At 44.1% G+C, this 17,850-nt stretch overlaps 1 protein-coding gene across 5 annotated transcripts in view; it reads left to right on the top strand.

The window, feature by feature from the left end:
* Positions 1-17,850, top strand: part of DNAJC6 (DnaJ heat shock protein family (Hsp40) member C6) — a 46,050-nt gene that overhangs the window by 25,667 nt on the left and 2,533 nt on the right. For all 5 annotated transcript variants that reach the window (XM_080603365.1, XM_080603366.1, XM_080603364.1 and 2 more), the window contains 14 exons: positions 2,442-2,564; positions 3,957-4,090; positions 5,248-5,442; positions 5,846-5,963; positions 7,518-7,597; positions 7,775-7,968; positions 8,079-8,159; positions 8,997-9,443; positions 10,402-10,554; positions 11,897-11,965; positions 12,704-12,838; positions 14,359-14,619; positions 14,981-15,126; positions 17,088-17,264. In XM_080603365.1, the coding sequence (XP_080459491.1) occupies positions 2,442-2,564; positions 3,957-4,090; positions 5,248-5,442; positions 5,846-5,963; positions 7,518-7,597; positions 7,775-7,968; positions 8,079-8,159; positions 8,997-9,443; positions 10,402-10,554; positions 11,897-11,965; positions 12,704-12,838; positions 14,359-14,619; positions 14,981-15,126; positions 17,088-17,264 (2,313 nt within the window). The remainder of the gene's footprint in view (positions 1-2,441; positions 2,565-3,956; positions 4,091-5,247; positions 5,443-5,845; positions 5,964-7,517; positions 7,598-7,774; positions 7,969-8,078; positions 8,160-8,996; positions 9,444-10,401; positions 10,555-11,896; positions 11,966-12,703; positions 12,839-14,358; positions 14,620-14,980; positions 15,127-17,087; positions 17,265-17,850) is intronic.

Genomic DNA, 17,850 nt, shown 5'->3' with positions numbered 1-17,850 from the left:
TTATTAAAAGATTGTACTTTCAGGTTATGGGATAGGAAATACTGACTCCAAGTATTCTTCAGGAAAATTAAATGTGCAGAATACATGAGATGAAACAATTGTAAATATGAGGTTGAACTTAATCTGTAGTGGGGAAAAAAATACTAATGGGCTATGAAGGAAATAAAATTACATGAAAAGTATTCTCTGCTTTGGATAAGGATACCAGACGAAGTTTTGAGAGGCACTTGTTCTTTGAAGTGAATGGCTTCGTAATTCCTATCTTCTTCAGAGCTGGTTTTTTTCAATGTCAAACTAGGTCACTTTGCATAGTGACAGAGGAGGGAGATGACAGTTAACATCCTGCCAGCCCATTTTCTTGCCCCTATGTGGCTGTGTGGGGCTCAAAGCCCTGAGTGCCCAGTCTAGTGAAGAGAGGAGACAATGTGAGCAGTAAAAGCTGCTGCTCAAGTCCAGTTGTGCTCTGCTTTTCTCCCTGCCTCGCCACCCCAGCAGGAGGGGAGAGCTCACATCTGCTCGAGAAAATGTGAACAGTTTGAAAACATATAACTCAAATATAGCATTAAACAAAACCGAACTTCAAAGTCCCTGTAGGGTCACGTTCTTGGCCGTTACTACCCTACTGCTAGAGAAAAACAAGCACTAGCTGCATATTTCCAAAGCTCTAGAAGAATTCCTGTTACTTTTCTGTAAGGCTGCCTTTTGTGAGTGGTGTTGAGGTTATATTTGAAATAAATGAAATGCTACTTACCATGTATTTAATTTCCTAATTGCGAACCAGCAGAAAGACGTGTAATTATAGACAAAGGAAATATATAATTATGGACTGTGGGAAATGTGTATTATTTACTTGATAAGTGATAATGGCTTTTCCAGATGCTTGACAGTGTGTTGTCCTAAGACCTTTTCAGAGAATCATCAATGGAAAGGTCGCTGGTCATATTAATTCTAGCAGCCGCTTGTAATCTGAATTGTGGTTTGGTGCTCTAATTGCAAGTGGATCTTGTACCTCTAGAAGCCTGGTGCAAAAGTACTTGGGGTTGGAAGGAGAAGACTTGCCTGATAATACAAAAATAATCGGCGGGCACCTCTATCTCACTTAGGGCATCAGCATTAAGGGTCTATTAAAGAATTGAATGAATGTTTGTAATCACTCTCTAGTTCAGAATTTGCAATGGTCCTGTACTTTCAGCAAAGTAAATGCTGTCAGGTCTGTAGAACAGAAAGCTGATGGTGGCCATTCCTGCACAGGAGCTACCACATAGGGAGCCTTCGGTTGTTTTGTCCCCCTTCTTGAAAAGCCACAGAAGAGGTATAGGCAAGAGATAATCAATGATGTGCTGGGCTGGGCAGTGCTGCATGCGTGCTCTGTCCCTGTGTCCTCTGGGTGCCTCTTGAGTCATCATTTGAGACAACACTGCTCAGTGGTTCTCCAGTTTGAGTCTGTGTGGAAGGCAGGATTCCTGCTTCTGCTGTCAGCTGTTGTGCAGGTGTACGTGTGTAAGGGAGAATCTTAAATGCAACTTTTACGAATCCTGGAGCGTTGCCTTTCTCTGAGAGATGGCACGGTCAGGTATGAAGACGGTGTGGCCATTTAAGAACACCTGGTCAAACAATCTTCTGCCTGCCCCTGGTTTTCATTAAACAGAAACCAAATCTCGGCTGAGAGAGAAAAGCAATCATTGGTCTAATGACAAATATTTCTCCTTTAAATTTCTTCTAGCCAGAAATGACGTTTAAAAAAGACATTTCAATTAAAAACAGATGAAACTGAGATGTCTGTAGAAGGCTATTTGATGTGCTGTTTGAGACTGTGAAGGCTCTTTTTGAGATGTCGTGACTCAGAACTAGTACGTTGATGAATAGTAACCAGGCGTACTTTAGGATTTGTGGGTTTTCAACTCTAAGAAGTCATTCATTTTTTCTGGCTCATATCTTAACTATGCTTACTCAGATAGGATTTTTTTTTTTTAAACAGAAGTTTCCCTTTCATCAATCTAATATCTGTCAAATGGGGCTTGAAAATCCTATTACACAAAATGACTGAGAATAACAGATGTTCAGTATCCTTTGAAAATCAGAGCCATATTTTTTGGGGACAACTTGTACAAAGATTTTTGACAGAAATCAATGTGCAGCTGCGAGACTGGAGTGCTGTGGAAGGCCACTCAAGATAATCTGACGTGGAATGCAATTAAAAAATAAAAACATGTCGTCAATGAAAATACATCAAAATCTTGTCATTCAATTGAGGGTTCCTTTTTGTTTGTACATTCATAATTCATGAAAGTCGGGGATCAGAATTACACATAAGAGAGGGAGTAGGTTTCAAGCATGGCTGCAAAGGAGAAGTGTGTTTCTTGGCAGAAAGCATTTGTAAAAGCACGCGCTGCCTAATGCTCTTATGAAGCTAGCTTTTGTTCACTGTGCAATTCCTGTAGGTATCCGAATGTAGCTGGCCGGTACGACAAGCGCCCAGCCTGCACAATCTCTATGCTGTCTGTAAGAACATGCACAACTGGCTACAGCAGAACCCCAAGAACGTGTGTGTCATCCACTGTATGGTAAGTACAGCCGAATGTAACCGGATTTTCAGACCTGTGGGTCTTATGTCATACTGCGTGTTGCACATCTAGAGTCTGTGTACGAGGATGGTGACAATTTCTAAAAGGAAAAGAAATGTGATAAAACCAGCCCCCGTAGAAAGGGGCTTTATTTGCAGCTCCATTGCTAACCTGGGAGACCTAGCACTGAACGCGGAGCAGTGCAAGGTCAGAGAAGTTGCAATTGTTCCAGCAGTGAACTATGAGCCTGTGATGGCTTGAACTTCTCTCGAGAACTGACTGTAAGGATTGTCAGCCTTCTATTGCTTTGTGTTTAATTGTATGTAGTCACAGGACTAAACTCAGCTCTAGACAGAGGGTTGCTGATGGAAGTGCAGGAGCAAACACATCTTTGGGAATTCTGTTTAACTGCAAAACTGAGGTGGTTGTCTCTTGCCATGGTTGCTTGTCAGACCTGGCTGAAGACATGCAGTTGCCTTCTGCCCCTCGTGGTGCACCACAGCCAGCTGGGCTGCTGACACCCCCTTAAGGGTTCTTCAGGACTGGGTAACACGTAGATCTGATGCATGAGGGTGCTGTCATTCTGTATGACTAGCTTGTAATTTACCCCACACCACCTTTTATGTTGACAGTAATGCCCAAGAGGAGAGTTCTGTTTTGCTCCTGGAGCCTAAATTAAATCCAGGAGGCTGTCAGTTTTCATCAGTGTAAACTTGGGAGGAGCTGGGGAAATGACTGATCCCAAACTGCGTAAACCTTACGTATGAGTCTGGCAGTTCCTGCCTCATGTAGCACAGCCAGCGGCTCCAGGATACAGGTTCGTCTCAAACAGAGGCTAAGATGCACTTGTTGCCTCCAGTCCTGGAAATTTAGCTCAAGAATCAAATTCCTTTACTGTCCTTTGGGCAACGAATGTCAGGGTAATGCTGTAAAAGATGGTGAGTCCTTCTGAATACTTTTGATGAGTCTGGAGAAGCCTGCTTAGCCCAAGTGAAACTGAGAGATCTTTCCAGAGGCAGGGGCTGGACTTAAAAAGGCAAATAGTCTGTTAACCTTGAGTAGATCCTAGGCCTGGGCCAGGAATGGTATGGCAAATCCTACAGCTGGAGACAAAACATGCTGCTGGGCATTGAAGCCAACTCTGAGCCATCCTCGGCTTTGGCTGCTTTTTGGATGTCAGCTTTGACCCAGGCCACTGCAGCTCACTGAAGTCCTAGGCAGTAAACAAATGACACAGGACTGGAAATTCCTTGTCATCATGCAACTCATTACTAGGCTTTCTGGAGAAATTATTTTATGTGACTTAGGGAACAGTGGAGAGTGTTCTCCTGAAAATAAAGGACATCTCTGATACTTACTCATTTCTTCCTCCCACCCCGCTCTAATTAACAGGATGGCCGTGCAGCCTCAGCAGTTCTGGTCAGCGCGATGTTCTGTTTCTGTCACCTCTTCTCTAATCCAGGCCCTGCTGTGCAGCTGCTGAACACAAAGAGACCTGGAATCGTACTGTGGCCATCTCACAGGAGGTAGAGTGGCTAAATGCCATGCAGGGGAGCTATTTTCCTCGCACTAAACACTGCACGAGTATCTGTGTGCATTTTGTCAATGTGTCCCCGGCCCCTAGGCTGAGATATGCATTCAGTTATGACTTTGTTCCCCAGAAAAAAAAAAAGAAAAAAAAAGTGATAAAGTAGTGATGAGGCACTGGAGCAGGTTTTCCAGGGCATCTGTGGGATCTCTGTCCTCAGAGATCCTTGGCTGGGTATCACCTTGAGCAGTATAATCCAGCTCTGGGGTTAGATGCTACATTAAAGTTAGTCCTGCTTTGAGCAAATACCTTCAGAGGTCTCTTCCAACCTGAGTTATTGTCTGATTTTATGAAATAACGCATGTGAGCTGAAGGGTGTGCATACGGTATGCCCCATTTTCTCCACCCAAACCAGCCTGAAGGTGCTGGCAGGAGGCAACAGACCGAAAATCCAGGATTCCTGTTGCAGCTTGAGCAGTACTCATGCATTAGTTGTGTAACTTAGCTTTGACAGGTCTTAAATGATATTTATGGCCACTTCCATTTCACTCACATTGATGTAATAGTAATGGAGGAATAAATGTTCCAAACCCTTTGTGCTCTAGCTCGGGAAAGCTGACAAGTCCATAGTTAACAGGACCTTGGTGAATTCCCCTCCCTGTGTCAGCCTCATCCTTACAGGAGTTTAAACTGTAAAAATATCTTGTTTATGATTTCCATTAAGCAGAGGCAAAAGTGCCTGTCAGAGCAAACGGAAGATGTAGTGTTATGTAGGTAGTAATAACAATCCTTTGGTACATGACTAACAAAGTACTTCATGTGGTATGTGCATGCAGAATAGAAGGTGAACTTCTACTGGTAAAGCAGGAAAAAACCATTGCTCTGCACCTTCACTCCTGAAAGGTGCAGAAAAGTGACCTTCAGCTTGGAGCTAGAGGGTAATTTCCTTCCCCTTGGGCTGTAGTTCTTGTAATCAAACACAAATGGGAGTGTAAATTTTGTGCCAGCTGCAAACCTGCTGGAGTATACGGGAACTCCCACACTGCGACTGTGGAAGAGTTGCGCGTTTAGTGGACGTCAGGGTAGACTTCAAGTACAAAATGAAAATTGGTTGCCTGGGATGGAGATTTCAGTAATGGCTTTCTCTGCCTGCAGATACATCGGATACATTTGCGATCTGATAGCAGACAAGCCCATCATTCCTCACTGCAAACCGCTTACTATCAAGTCAGTCACCCTCAGTCCAGTCCCCTGTTTCAACAAGCAAAGAAACGGGTGCCGGCCCTTCTGCGACATCCTCAGTGGAGAAACCAGAATCCTTACCACGTCCCAGGAGTACGAAAGAATGAAGTGAGTTGCTGTGATCTCCTGTCATCCTCAGGAGCTTAACGCAAGGAGGCTTTGGTTTTGCTGTAAGGTACCTGAGGTCTGTGCTGCAGTCGTTGTCAGACTGCCTGATAATCATGGAGTGCAGATAATTAATTGAAGGCTGGTGCCTAGTGTTGAAATAAACTGCCAGTCAGCTGGAAGTTAACGTGCAGTGGGATATCTTCACTGAGATGGTTCAGGGCTATGCTGGCTTCCCCTGTGAAGTGTTTGCTTCACCTCACCCTAACGTTAAGTGGAGCGCTGAGCGTGGCTTCTGTTTGCTCGGCCTGCACGAGATGATAGCTTTATGTTGACGTTGTTTTTGGGTGGTAATGATGTTATGGAAGGGAGCTTAACTGTGGATTTCCTTCTCATCCCCTCAAAGAGAATACCGTGTGCAAGAAGGGAAAGTCCTAATTCCACTGGGAGCCACTGTCCATGGAGATGTTGTTGTTTCTGTCTACCACATGAGGTCAACCATTGGGGGACGCCTTCAAGCAAAAGTAGGAGTTTAACTTCTCTTGCATGGTAGAGGCAAAGTAGTTAAGTAAGAGGGGGCTAACGATGGGGCCTATGAATGCATGTGGCACTCATGATATAGAAAGTTTTCTGAGCATAGACAGAAAACACAAATTTGATTGTTTCCAAGTGAAAATGAAGAACAGCATTTGGAGAAGTCCATGATGCCTCTGGGGTCTCTTCATGGCGTCAGCGTGTACTGATGGTGTGTAGGATCCTTCCAGCTGATGCAGAAGACAGAAACAGCTCTATCAGTAACCAGCTAAGGGCAAAACACCACCAAAGCTTCTAACTACTCAGCTTAAATGAGTATAGCTTAGTGAGCTGTCGCTCCTGTGTGGTGTCTGTGTTGCTTGTTCTAGAACAGCCTTCACCTTATTGATCATTAGGGCAAAAAGGCAATTTGTGCTGATTGGGCAGCCGTGGGGATGGGAAAGACTGTATAAGCCAGAGGCTGGCCAGGCAGCCACCCTCCCCGTAGACAAAAGACCTCTCTACGCTGGCAGATCAAAGAAATGGGAGGCAATGGAAACCAGGGGGAGAGAATAGAGGGGCGTGAGTTCACCCACAGGGGAGTGAGTTCACCCACAGCATAGTAGCAGTGCTGAAAGTGAAAATATTTATTGGTCTATGCAGTTCTAGGATTTCAGATTGACTTTAAAATGCTGTTCTCTGAGTCTTGTAATTGCAGAAGAGGAATTTGGAAATGCAGGCTGTTCGGACTAGCAAACTTTTCTTGGGTTTGCGAAAACTGAATCAGTGGTTGTGATAGACAACTCGCTCCATTAACCTATTGTAGCAATGAGGTTTAGTTGGTTTAATCAGTGAAATAATTTGAATTGTTGTGACTTAAAGCGTGAAAAGTGATGGGGGGAAGTGGGGGGAAACAAATGTTTTCCCACCTGCTTGGAGTACCACCTCATTTGCTCCCTGCAGGCAGATCAGGCAGAACAGCTTCAGCCTGCAGCTACCAGCTGGGTGTGGTGGCTGCGTTCTCCAGTGGTCACTGTATCCACTGATACTTTAATCTGAGATCTTAATAATTTTCCTGAAGATATGTTTGAAACCTTAATATTCAAGTTGCAGAGTGACTCATGAATGTTTCTTTTCTTAATTCATCACTGGTGCTGCTTGCGGTATAGATGACACTTTACTGAAGCTGCTACTGCAAGTGAAATGGTCTTGTATGTTCCTGGGGTACAAACCTGTTTCTCCGATGTGTTTAATGGAAATATATCAGCTTCATTTAAGTGCTAAAATGTCAAGTAGATCCGAGAAATGAAGACCTAGTCCTGAATGCTGTGAAGGCGCTCCACTGTCTGCAAGCAGCAGCAAAATTTGAGGCCGGTGGAAATATTGGGGTTTGAGAAGGGAAAGCTCTGCCTTCTGTAAAACAATGAGTTAGCTTTTGTAGCAGTTATAATTATTCTATGTAGTAACAGGTAGTAAGGTAGACTTAATAGTCTGTATGTGCAGGGAACAAATATTTTAATTTCATCAGTTTAAGCTCTTGTTCAGTCTGGTGCTTTGTTTTCCAGATGACCAACACACAAATATTCCAAGTTCAATTTCACACTGGATTCATAGCGCTGGGAACAACCACATTAAAATTCACCAAGTGAGTATTTTAAGCTGAGCATTAATCAAACCTGAAGCATAAAAGCCTTATCAAGGCTGAAGGAGAATGTTCACAGCTGAAACATGAAAGTCTGTCTGTGTGCATCTGTTGAAAGACTGTATGGATTTGCAGAAACATCCTTTTCTTTCTAATTGACCAGTTCTTGTCCCCATTTAGACCTGAACTGGATGCCTGTGACTCTCCAGACAAATATCCCCAGCTCTTTCATGTCATACTGGAGATAGAAATACAATCTACTGATAGACAAACAGAATTAACTCCTCCTTGGGAGAACTTCACAACAAAAGACATCAATCCAACCATTCTTTTCTCCTCTCATCAGGAGCATCAGGACACTCTTGCTTTGGCAGGTCAGAGCTGCACAGGTTTACTCACTTGATTTACATGCTTACCTAGACGCTGAAATTTGTTTTGATTTATTTTAATTTTTATTTCTTTATTTTGGTGTTCTGTGCTACAGGTAAAGGTCCTACAGATTCACCCCCGGACAACATCAGAAACGTTGGACAGAGTGCATTCTTCTCATCTCTCAGCTGGCAAGGTATGCAGACTTTAGTCTTTAAAGTAAAATCTGCTTAGAATGATATAAACAACTTTTTTTTCCCCCTCCCTGAAGCACAGAGGGAGGCTGAAGGATCTGACTGTAACATGCCTTTCACATTAGATCAGTGCATTGCTGGTCACACCCGTATGTTGCAATTGAGTGGAAATTAATTTCCTACAATGTCCCCTTCAAACATCGTCTGCTCGTGCTGTGTGTGACAGGCTATTGACATAGTTCTAACGTAAACCTTTGCCCTAGGCATCCTTGATGCTAAAACAAAATTCAGCTGCTTTTTTGCTAATGTTGTACTTCATATATGAGGTGCTGTGAGAACGCAGCGCTGAGAGGGTGCCTGTCAGAGAGGCCATTCAATAGCGCCGAATGCCTCAAAACCCTCACGGTGGTGCCAAACGCAGCGTTCCTCCCGTGGCCCCAGGGATATGTTCGGTACGAACCTGGCCTAGGTTCCAAAGCTAGGAAGGTGGTTTATGTTACTGCTCCTTTTTAATGAGCCTTGTTTTGCCTGGTTTGTGAGGCATGGCTGGAGATCACCATGGATGCTTGGTCCTGACCCAGAAACTTGCTCAGTTCTCCTCTGTGCCTGCTCTTCAGACTTCAGGAGAGCCAATTAACCTCCCTCTGTGTTTTCTGATCAATAACACTGACTGCTTACAATGCAGGCCAGCAAAGACTTTAAATTAATCTTTACCATGGCAGCGTTTTGTTAGGTTTCATTCTCAGTAGCTTTTTGTTCTACTTGTAAGCTGATTTTTATGGGAGCTTTGTGATGAAAAAACTAACAGCTACCTAATTTTATTTTTAATCGTCGTTTAGATCAGAAATCTGACAAAAGTAGCTCTCACCCCACCTCAGAGGATCGAGCAGCGTTGGTGCATGAGGAAAGCGAACAGTCAGATGACGAACTCTTGTCCCTTTCCAGTCAGCACAGTAATGCCAGTGGTGACAAGCCTCACGGGACACCAAAACACAGCAAAAAGCAGCAAGAGCCTCCGGCACCACCCCCGCCTGAAGACGTTGACTTGCTGGGGCTGGACGGTAGCCCCATGAGCAAGAGTTTTCCCTCGCAGCCCGCCGCTGCCCCCTCTAACTCAGACTTGCTGAATGATTTGTTTGGGGTTGGCGGGTCAGGTTCCCAGAGTCAAAGTGGACAGCCCGCTGCTGAGGAGGTCTTTCACGTGGGGGGACCTGGATCGGTGCAGTCAACTCCTCGGCGTTCTGCAGCTTCGGCGTCTCCATCCCCGTCCCCAAGGGCAGGAGAAGGTAATGCTGGCTGGGCCTTGCGTGTGACATGGGGCACGTGCTTGAGAATGCCTCCTGGGTGGTCTGCTCCAGGCTGTTCGTTCCTCCTTGGGTACACTCATTTCGTGAAACTAAGAGCCAGGAGGGATCCCAAGAGGCCTCCCAGCTCCTCTACTCTGAGACAGGAGTCAGTGCATCGTCACAGCCATGAACACAAAGCAGATCGCCGGTCTCTTGGGTTTTGGTTAGACCTGCAGTGCTTTGGATTTTTTTTTTAATTTTTTTTAACTTCAGTGGGTCTAGAGCGATGGGCTTGTTTTGGACTATGAAATGTGGCTACACACTTCTGCTGTTTCCGGTCATTCTGCAGACAAGATAGGCAATATGAGAATATTTTTTAAATTATTTTTTATCTTTATTGTTCCAAAGATTGAAATCAGACTGGTGGAGGGAATGGTTGAATAGATACTAGGAAGAGGGATCTTTTGGAGGGTTAAGTGAGCGGAGGAGGGTAAGTGAAAACCACAAGTAACTGAATAGGGTAAAGAGTCCAGTCCAAGTTGCTCAGATTCACTGAGGGTCTCTGGAATAGGTGGTCGGTTTTGCCGAAGACAAAACGAGAGCAACTGGCCTGCTCCGACAGCAGGTCTCTGCACCATGCTTAACTGCACAGCCTCCCTGGGTTTGGTTTGCCTAATCCTTTATGTTACAGCTTGAGAGCTGACACGTTGTCAACGCGTGCATAATTCAAAGAGCACAGTATGCTTACTTTACTTTTTCTCAGCAACTAATAACTTAAAGTATTTGCAATGCCTGCCAACTTTCTTGTACAGAAACAGTATTTTTTTTTTTCATTTTGTTAAGGAGGCACTGGCGTGAGTGATGCTGTAGCTGACGTCAGTGGCACCTTCCAGAGGCTGGCCGTGCAGCAGTCATTGTACATGGTTAGTGATTTTGTTTTCTCAAATTTGTTTTACAGCAACTGCCTTTGATCCATTTGGAAGTAGCCCTAAGCAAGCTGGTCCAGACCTCCTGGGTTCCTTTCTTGGTTCAGCAAATGTCCCTGGTGATCCTTTCCTTCAGGCAACGAGAAGTCCTTCACCAACTGTGCACAGCGATCCCTTTCACATGGGTAGGAAATTGAGGATCTTCTGGTGTATTTAAGTAAACATGAAATGCTGCTTTTAAATTGTGATGGAGCCATTAAGTACAAACCAATGCTTACCATGAAATGACTGTAAACCACACAAACCCCACTACACAGGAAAGGGCCTTTTGTCTCTAGACTTAAAGCATATTCATATTTGAAGTGTGGTAGGATGAGACTTGTTTTGTTCAAGTCTTATACTTAATTAATAAGCTATTTGTATACATGAGAAAAGAGACCATGAAGAATGTCTGCCTGTGTATTCCTGTGGTTATGAGGTCTTGTTTGAACAAACTGCCATTAATTGAACTAAACAGAGCATGGCATATTAAGCCTGCTAGAGAAAACACATGTCCTTTGGTGACTTTAGTTAAAGATATCTGCTTTCTTTAGATCTGATACTAATCCTGGCCAAATTCCCAGTTAAATTTGACTCTCTAAATTCTCGTTTGAAGAGAATATTATTTTTTCTTTGGGCTCTTTTCATCTTTTTCTTCATTTGAAATAATGTCCCTTAGCTGTCCGTTTCTCCCCCCGTGCCAAAACTTAATGTTGTAACCTTCTCTGACTGAAACACATTCAGATACTAATTTGTTTGTGTCTGACCATCTAACACATTAATTCCCTTGGGTAAGAAAGCCTCCCTGGAAAGTCAGAATGACAAAAGGGGGAATTAATGTGTTGCTGGCACTGCTTACATCCTTGCTTTGCCAAATTAGGGTAGTGGATATTAACTCTGTGAATAAGACATTCGGGTCACACTTGGAGCTGGCTGCACTAATGAAAGGAATTTAAATGGTATCCCAGCACGATGAGGTATTAGATTACAACGCTAGTGTCTATGTATAATGAAAAGCTGGCAGGGTGAACTGTATAGGTGGACAGACTTTGATACAGGGTTAAAGAAAAGACTGCTTTCTTTATGGCTTCCATCCGTGTGGGTGCTGTTCTGCTGTATTTGTGTTCTCCATCCTTGCCCTTTGCATATAGAATATTTGCTGGGGTTGTGTTGTATTCAGAAAGGCAAAAACCCGTGTTATTCTGGTGATAAGGTTATATAAACCTACATACAAAGCCTCTGGCCAAAGTTGCCATGAAATTAAGAGTGCACATCTATGTCCTTCCCTGCTTACCTCTGTATAGTATGAGATCAGAAGCAAATTGTAAATATGTAATGTCCTTTGTGGGGCAGAAGTTCACTGCAATTAGCAAATGGTAAATGGACACAGCCCTGTACTGTCTCTCTTGCTTCTTGCTCCCTACTCTTCCTATTATGTTGTTTTTGCTGTATTGCTTTGAGATATTTATACATAGTCATTCTGCTTAGCTTCTAGCACACCAACGGTTTCCATACAACCAGATGTTTCAGGTGGTTGGGACTGGCCCAGCAAGCCAGGTACGTATCGTAAGAACCTAAGGACACTTAAGAAACCCTTAGCGAACCCTGAGAGAGGAGAGGCAGGTGGAAGATGCTACCAGTGACTGCAGACAATGAGTTGCCACTTTCTGCTGCTTAGCACATTAATACAGCAAAGCTTCGATCAGGATTTTGGTTTTGTCTGAACTGCAGCAGGTACACTGCCCCTATTGTCCTCGTCTCCCAGTCATCCATGCGAGGATGTGGCTAGAGATTGCTAAACTTCAAAAATCTGTCTTTCCTTCCTCAGAAGACCAGGGCCTGAGGTGGGACAGGTGCTAGGTGAGGGTGGATGCAGTTGTGTTTTGTTAAGATGTGGAGTCAAGAGAAGGACCTGGGAAGTGCTGTGCGTTCCTTGGATGCTGCTAAATAACAGCATGATTCTTTTTACTCCTGGGAGAGTATGTGTGTCCTACCAAAACTTGCTTCCTGAAGGCTTTTAGTTCTTAAAATATATCCATTTATCATAATTACTCTGTCACTGCAGACAGTCTAGGGAATGTTCTTGTTGCTGAGCCTAATTGTGAGTGGGAGTGCAAGTAGTCTGGGCCAACGCTGAATTGAGAGTGCTTAGGAACCTGACAACAATGTACTTAATTTTAACAGCAGTCTTGTAACATTATGTGACTGAGCACTGGTTAAGAGCTGCACTCAGCTAAAATAAGGATAAAAACTGAGGTGTTTTTTTTTTTTTTTTTCCCCCTTCCTTTCTTTAAGGTGGCCTAGGTGTGGGAAGCAGGTCAGCTGCCACCAGTCCTACAGGATCCCTCCATAGCACTCCTACTCATCAGCCTAAACCCCAAACACTGGATCCATTTGCTGACCTGGGGACTCTTGGAGCAAGTTTAGCAGGTTTGCATCCCTTACAAAAAACATTACCAGCTTCCTCTGTTTTAGAGAAATAAAATGAACAACTTGATATGTGACAAAGAACTCTGGGTTTTCTCAGCCTAGCTGCATGCCAGTGCCACATTCAGGCATTCCCTCCTGCCTAACTCCCTGTAAGTTTTTTTTTTTTTTTGATGGAACATCAGTAAAAGCACAGGTTTGCTAAAAAAAGTGCTAACAACCTGTTGGGACCTTGTAGGCTACATGGTTTGCAAAGTGAAGCCTCAGTCTCAGCAGCATCCTTAGACAGAAACTCTTGATACTGATCAGTTTAACTCCAACTGCAGAACTGTTGCTGCAGACCCTGGAGCAGTACCTGGGAACAGATGCTGGCTCTTCAAAGCTACTGGGGTCCTTGAGGAAATATTTTGTCCTTCTAGCCTTGACTCGCTTTCCTCCTTTTCTGAGGAAGCCTGTGGTACCTCACTAATCTGCCTCCAATTTACAGTACTATCAGAAGGTGGAGTCCAAATCCATTTTCATTTGCACCTGGCCACAAAGGACTGTTTACTTGACTCTTAGACAAGCATTTTCTCCATGTTTTATCTCACAAAACTATCAGCAAACCCTCAGCCCCAACATTTAAAAAGTCAATTTTGACAAATGATTTAAGTTTTCCTTAAAACCCAGCATGTCAGTCTCTCTGACTCTGGTAAATAGATTTTTCTTCCCTTTGTCACTGCCCTCAGCTCTTTGCAAGCCATTGTGGTTTTATCTGATGTTTGTTTTCTCCTTTGCGTCAGTACCAGCATGGTTCTGGAATTAGGTTTCCCAGTTCCCTCTGCTGGATCACTAGCTGCTCTGCAGGAGCAAAATAAAAAGAATGCCAAGACTCATGTCAGAGCGGTTGAGGTGCTTTTAAAACATGTATTCTGTAGCGAAGCTATGGAGTTCAAAAACAAATGACTTGGCTTGCACAGGATATTTAACCACATTTTTGTTGCTCATAACTAAGTCAAAAGCACTTGACCCACTTTCCATGGCATGTTCCAGAGCTCGAAGTTAAGTGTGGAGATTAGTTTCAAATAATAAAACGTCAACACTAAATATCACCCAGCACAAACTAAATCAGAGAACTATCCCCTAAAGTAGCAAGGTGCTGAAACACACACCTCTGTGGGATAATACCACAGCAGCACGGCATAAGGAGATACTATTTCAGCGTGTCACCTTGATGGTGCCACTATAACGCAGCAGCTGTGGTTCCCAGCTAGCTGCGTGTCCGTGTCCCTGCTTTTCCCCAGTAAGCTGCTGCTCTGATATCACTGCGAGCTCCAAAGGCGGGTGCTGTCTTTTAAGCAGTTTGCAGAGCAGTGGCAGGAAAGTTGCAGGGCTTTGCGTGATGTTGCGAAAGTACGTTTGTGGCAGAGCTGAAAGTGGAAGCCAGCTGCCTGGGGGATTTTGTTTAGGTTCCCTTTTCGGAAAGTGAGTCATTGCCCTGTTTTCTAATGCATGCCCTCACTCCTTTTCCCCTTACTGTGCAGGTGGGCCTTCGTTTGCCAGTAAACCGACCACGCCAACAGGCATGGGCGGAGGATTCCCCACCTCGCCGCAGAAGCCCTCTCCCCAGCCCATGGGCGGCAGCAGTTGGCAGCAAGGAGCTGGCTACGGCTGGCAGCAGGCACAGCCCAAAGCCCAGCCAAGCATGCCTCATGCCTCTCCCCAGAACAAGCCCAATTACAACGTGAGTTTCTCTGCAATGCCGGGAGCACAGAGCGAACGTGGAAAAGGACCAGCTAATGCTGGTAAGCATTTCAGAGTTCAGTGTCCAAAAGGTTGGCTCTTTGCAATACCGCTTTAATGCTCAGACACCAAAACAGGCTAGAGTCTGGCAAGCAAGTCATGCTGATCATTTGATATATGAAGTTCAACACTAGTTGTCCTGTCCTAGACTGTAAAGCATGCTAACACTTAGAAAATCCTGGATTAAAATGGGTGATTATGATAATTCTAAAGTAGCATTAGCTTACACCTCTTTTGTGAGAATCTACATATATTCATCAGCACTGTGAGACTGGTATAGTGATAAGTGTGTGGGGGGTGGCTTGGGTGGAAAAGCTGTGTTAAATAAACCTGTGTTGTGAGAACAACTTCTTGCTTTTCAAGATACAAAACCAAAAGTGTCTGCAGATTTCGAAGATCTATTATCTGGTCAAGGTTTTAATGCTCACAAGGACAAGAAGGGGCCCAAAACAATAGCTGAGATGAGAAAGGAAGAAATGGCTAAGGAAATGGACCCTGAAAAACTAAAAGTAAGCAATGTTCTTGTTTATGCTCTTAGCGATTCAATCTGTCTTTCACTCTCATCATGCTGGAGGCTGCTTAAACACCGCTCCTGAAAGGTGGAGGGGGCAGTCAGTCACTGGCCTTACTGCCTGTGAGGGGCAGCGGAACAAATGGAAAGATCATCTAGTGCCAGAAGCTGTGCTCCTGTTTTAGCACTTAGTCCAGTGTGCATCCTCCATGGCATTGCTGGATGGCGAGCACACATGGTATCTCTCATCCTTGTTTTCCATAAGATAGGTGTCTAAACTTGGTACTGTCATGAGCTGCTGTGCTCCCCATTTGCATCCCAGACAGCAATGTGATCAGAAAACAGTCGGATACTGCAGGTATTGGAGAATATCTTAAAGAATCTCCACTTTCTCATCAGAATGAGAGATACCACGTAGAGAAAGGAGTGAGTTTTTCTAAAAATAACACTCTCTCTTCTGAAATCGCTGCTCTTTCATCTGGCTTATTTGTAAGAAGCTAACGTCTCTGCCTGTTCTTCTGCCAAACCCAGCTTTTGGCCAAATGAGGGACCTTGCCTCATAATGAGACTGCCTTGGGGCAGAAAGTGAGAGCTTCCTGCTGTTTGTTCATACAATACATTTTCACACCTTTCCTGGAGAGGTGAATATCCTTTGGAATGCAATTAAAACTCCAAGGATGCATTTCTGTCCTAAGCGAGACTGTGGCAAACAACAGTGGCTTGCTCAGTTCATGGCTGCTGGTCTTCCACATTACTCCAGCTCTGATTAGCAGGCACAGCTGGTTGAACTAAACCTCGGTCTCATTAATCTTGTCTACTTTGGAATTCTTACTTTTCTCCAGAATAAATTGCCAAACTACAGGTCTATTATGAAGGGAAGGAAATTAATTCTGCCCCACTCTGCATTGGGAATATAAAGCCACAAATTATAATTACAGAAAGATACAGAACTGAGAGTGAAAGCCCAAAGCAAAAGCCAAGCAAACTTCTAAAAACCAGAAAAACAGAATGTGTGGTTATTATTATTTTTTCTTTAACCTTTTGGAAAGTCTTTAACATTTGGAAAGTGTGTGCCAGCAACCGTGCTGGACGCTACCATCAGCCACTTGTAACTGAGTTGGACAGCAGTCAAGCCATCAGCTGGGCACACTTCTCTCAATTCATGAGCTGTACAACTTCAGCTATTCATGTGGTACCGCTTAATGTCTGCAACGTTTTCCCCTCAGCAAACCGCAGAATTACTGAAGCATGATTCTCCATTCCCAATACCGTTCGCTTTGCTCTGATGCATTTTGATTCATGGGATCACTTCTTAAGCCTCAGAATCTATTTACACTTTGGTTTTCGTGTTTGCATCCCTGTCCTCCTCCCTTTCTGTGACTGTGGGCTAAAATGGCAACCACTAAGGGGGACTACATCATGTAGGGAAGGGCTTTATTTGACTGCTGGATTGCAGATTAATAAAAAAATAGGCACATGGACAGAATTTGAGGCTTCTGACTTAGAGTTTAAAAGGATTTGCAATGAAGCCAGTTTTCAGCATGAGTCTTTTGTGCACGTCTAGAGTGAAGTCTTCTAAAGATGTGTATCCACAGCAGAGTTCCAGTCAAGCTTATTTTTAAGTATGCAGTTAAGCTTGCCGAAGAGCCACACAGTTAAACATTTCATTTACTTTTGACTATTCCATCTAATGATTGTTCAGAAGTGTTCTTAGCAGTGGACCACCTCAGTAATTTTGGCAGGGGTGTTGCTCTGGGTGTGTCTCAGCTTTCAAGTGGTGATATGAAAATTAAAGAACAGATTGACGGATATCTTCAACAAATATCTCCCAAAGGCTTTCAAAGCTTAGGAAGAAATACAAGATGCTCCTTGCAGTCATTGCTTTTCAAATGTAGAAACGTTTTCCTACTGGAATATCTAACGTAAGGCGTAAATTGAGAGTCATGTTCTTCTCTTCAGGTCCTGGAATGGATTGAAGGGAAGGAGAGAAATATACGAGCGCTGCTGTCCACAATGCACACTGTCTTGTGGGCAGGGGAAACCAAGTGGAAGCCTGTGAGTATGGCAGATCTTGTAACGCCAGAGCAAGTGAAGAAGGTCTACCGGCGGGCAGTGCTTGTCGTTCATCCCGACAAGGTAAGATTTTCCTAGTTCACACTGATCAGAAATTGTTACTGTCCTCAAAAAAACAAGGTTAATTATGAAGTGTTAAATGTGGTTGAATAATTAATTGGTACAAACAAGTTTGTAGAAACATTCTAGTTCAAGATTTTTTCAAGATTTAAAGGTGAGAACTGCAACCGTGTCCGGTCCCAGGTCTGTGCTTGGTACAAGCCACTCTGAGCAAGAGATTCTCGCCCTCACTTTGACTCTAAGCTGCGTTTCTGGTGAATGACAGTCCAGAATATTGTGCCTGCTAGAGGAGACGGGGCTTTGGTGAAGGCGTATGAAAGGCAGGGGTGGGTCCTACAGTTGAACTTCTAAAACGGAAGAATCAGGTTCTGATTATCAGACTTGTGGCTTCTGGTCTTGCTGCTTACACTTAGCAGCCTGCATGCAGTGACACAATCTAGGAAACCGTCTGGTGGTGAGGCTTCCACCTTGAAGGAAATGGAGGCTCTGAGGTTTTCAGTGCAGTGGGTGTCAAGGCTTGAGAAGATGCAGGCTGCAGAGAGGATTGCGGGGCTACTGCTTTTATGAAGGAACTGTGTCAACTGGTAGC

The sequence above is a fragment of the Anser brachyrhynchus genome (genome assembly GCF_964034855.1).
Source record: "Anser brachyrhynchus genome assembly, chromosome: 8".
Taxonomy (NCBI): Eukaryota; Metazoa; Chordata; class Aves; order Anseriformes; family Anatidae; genus Anser; species Anser brachyrhynchus.
The sequence above is the reverse complement of the archived record's forward strand: the minus strand, read 5'-3'. Positions and strand labels throughout refer to the sequence as shown.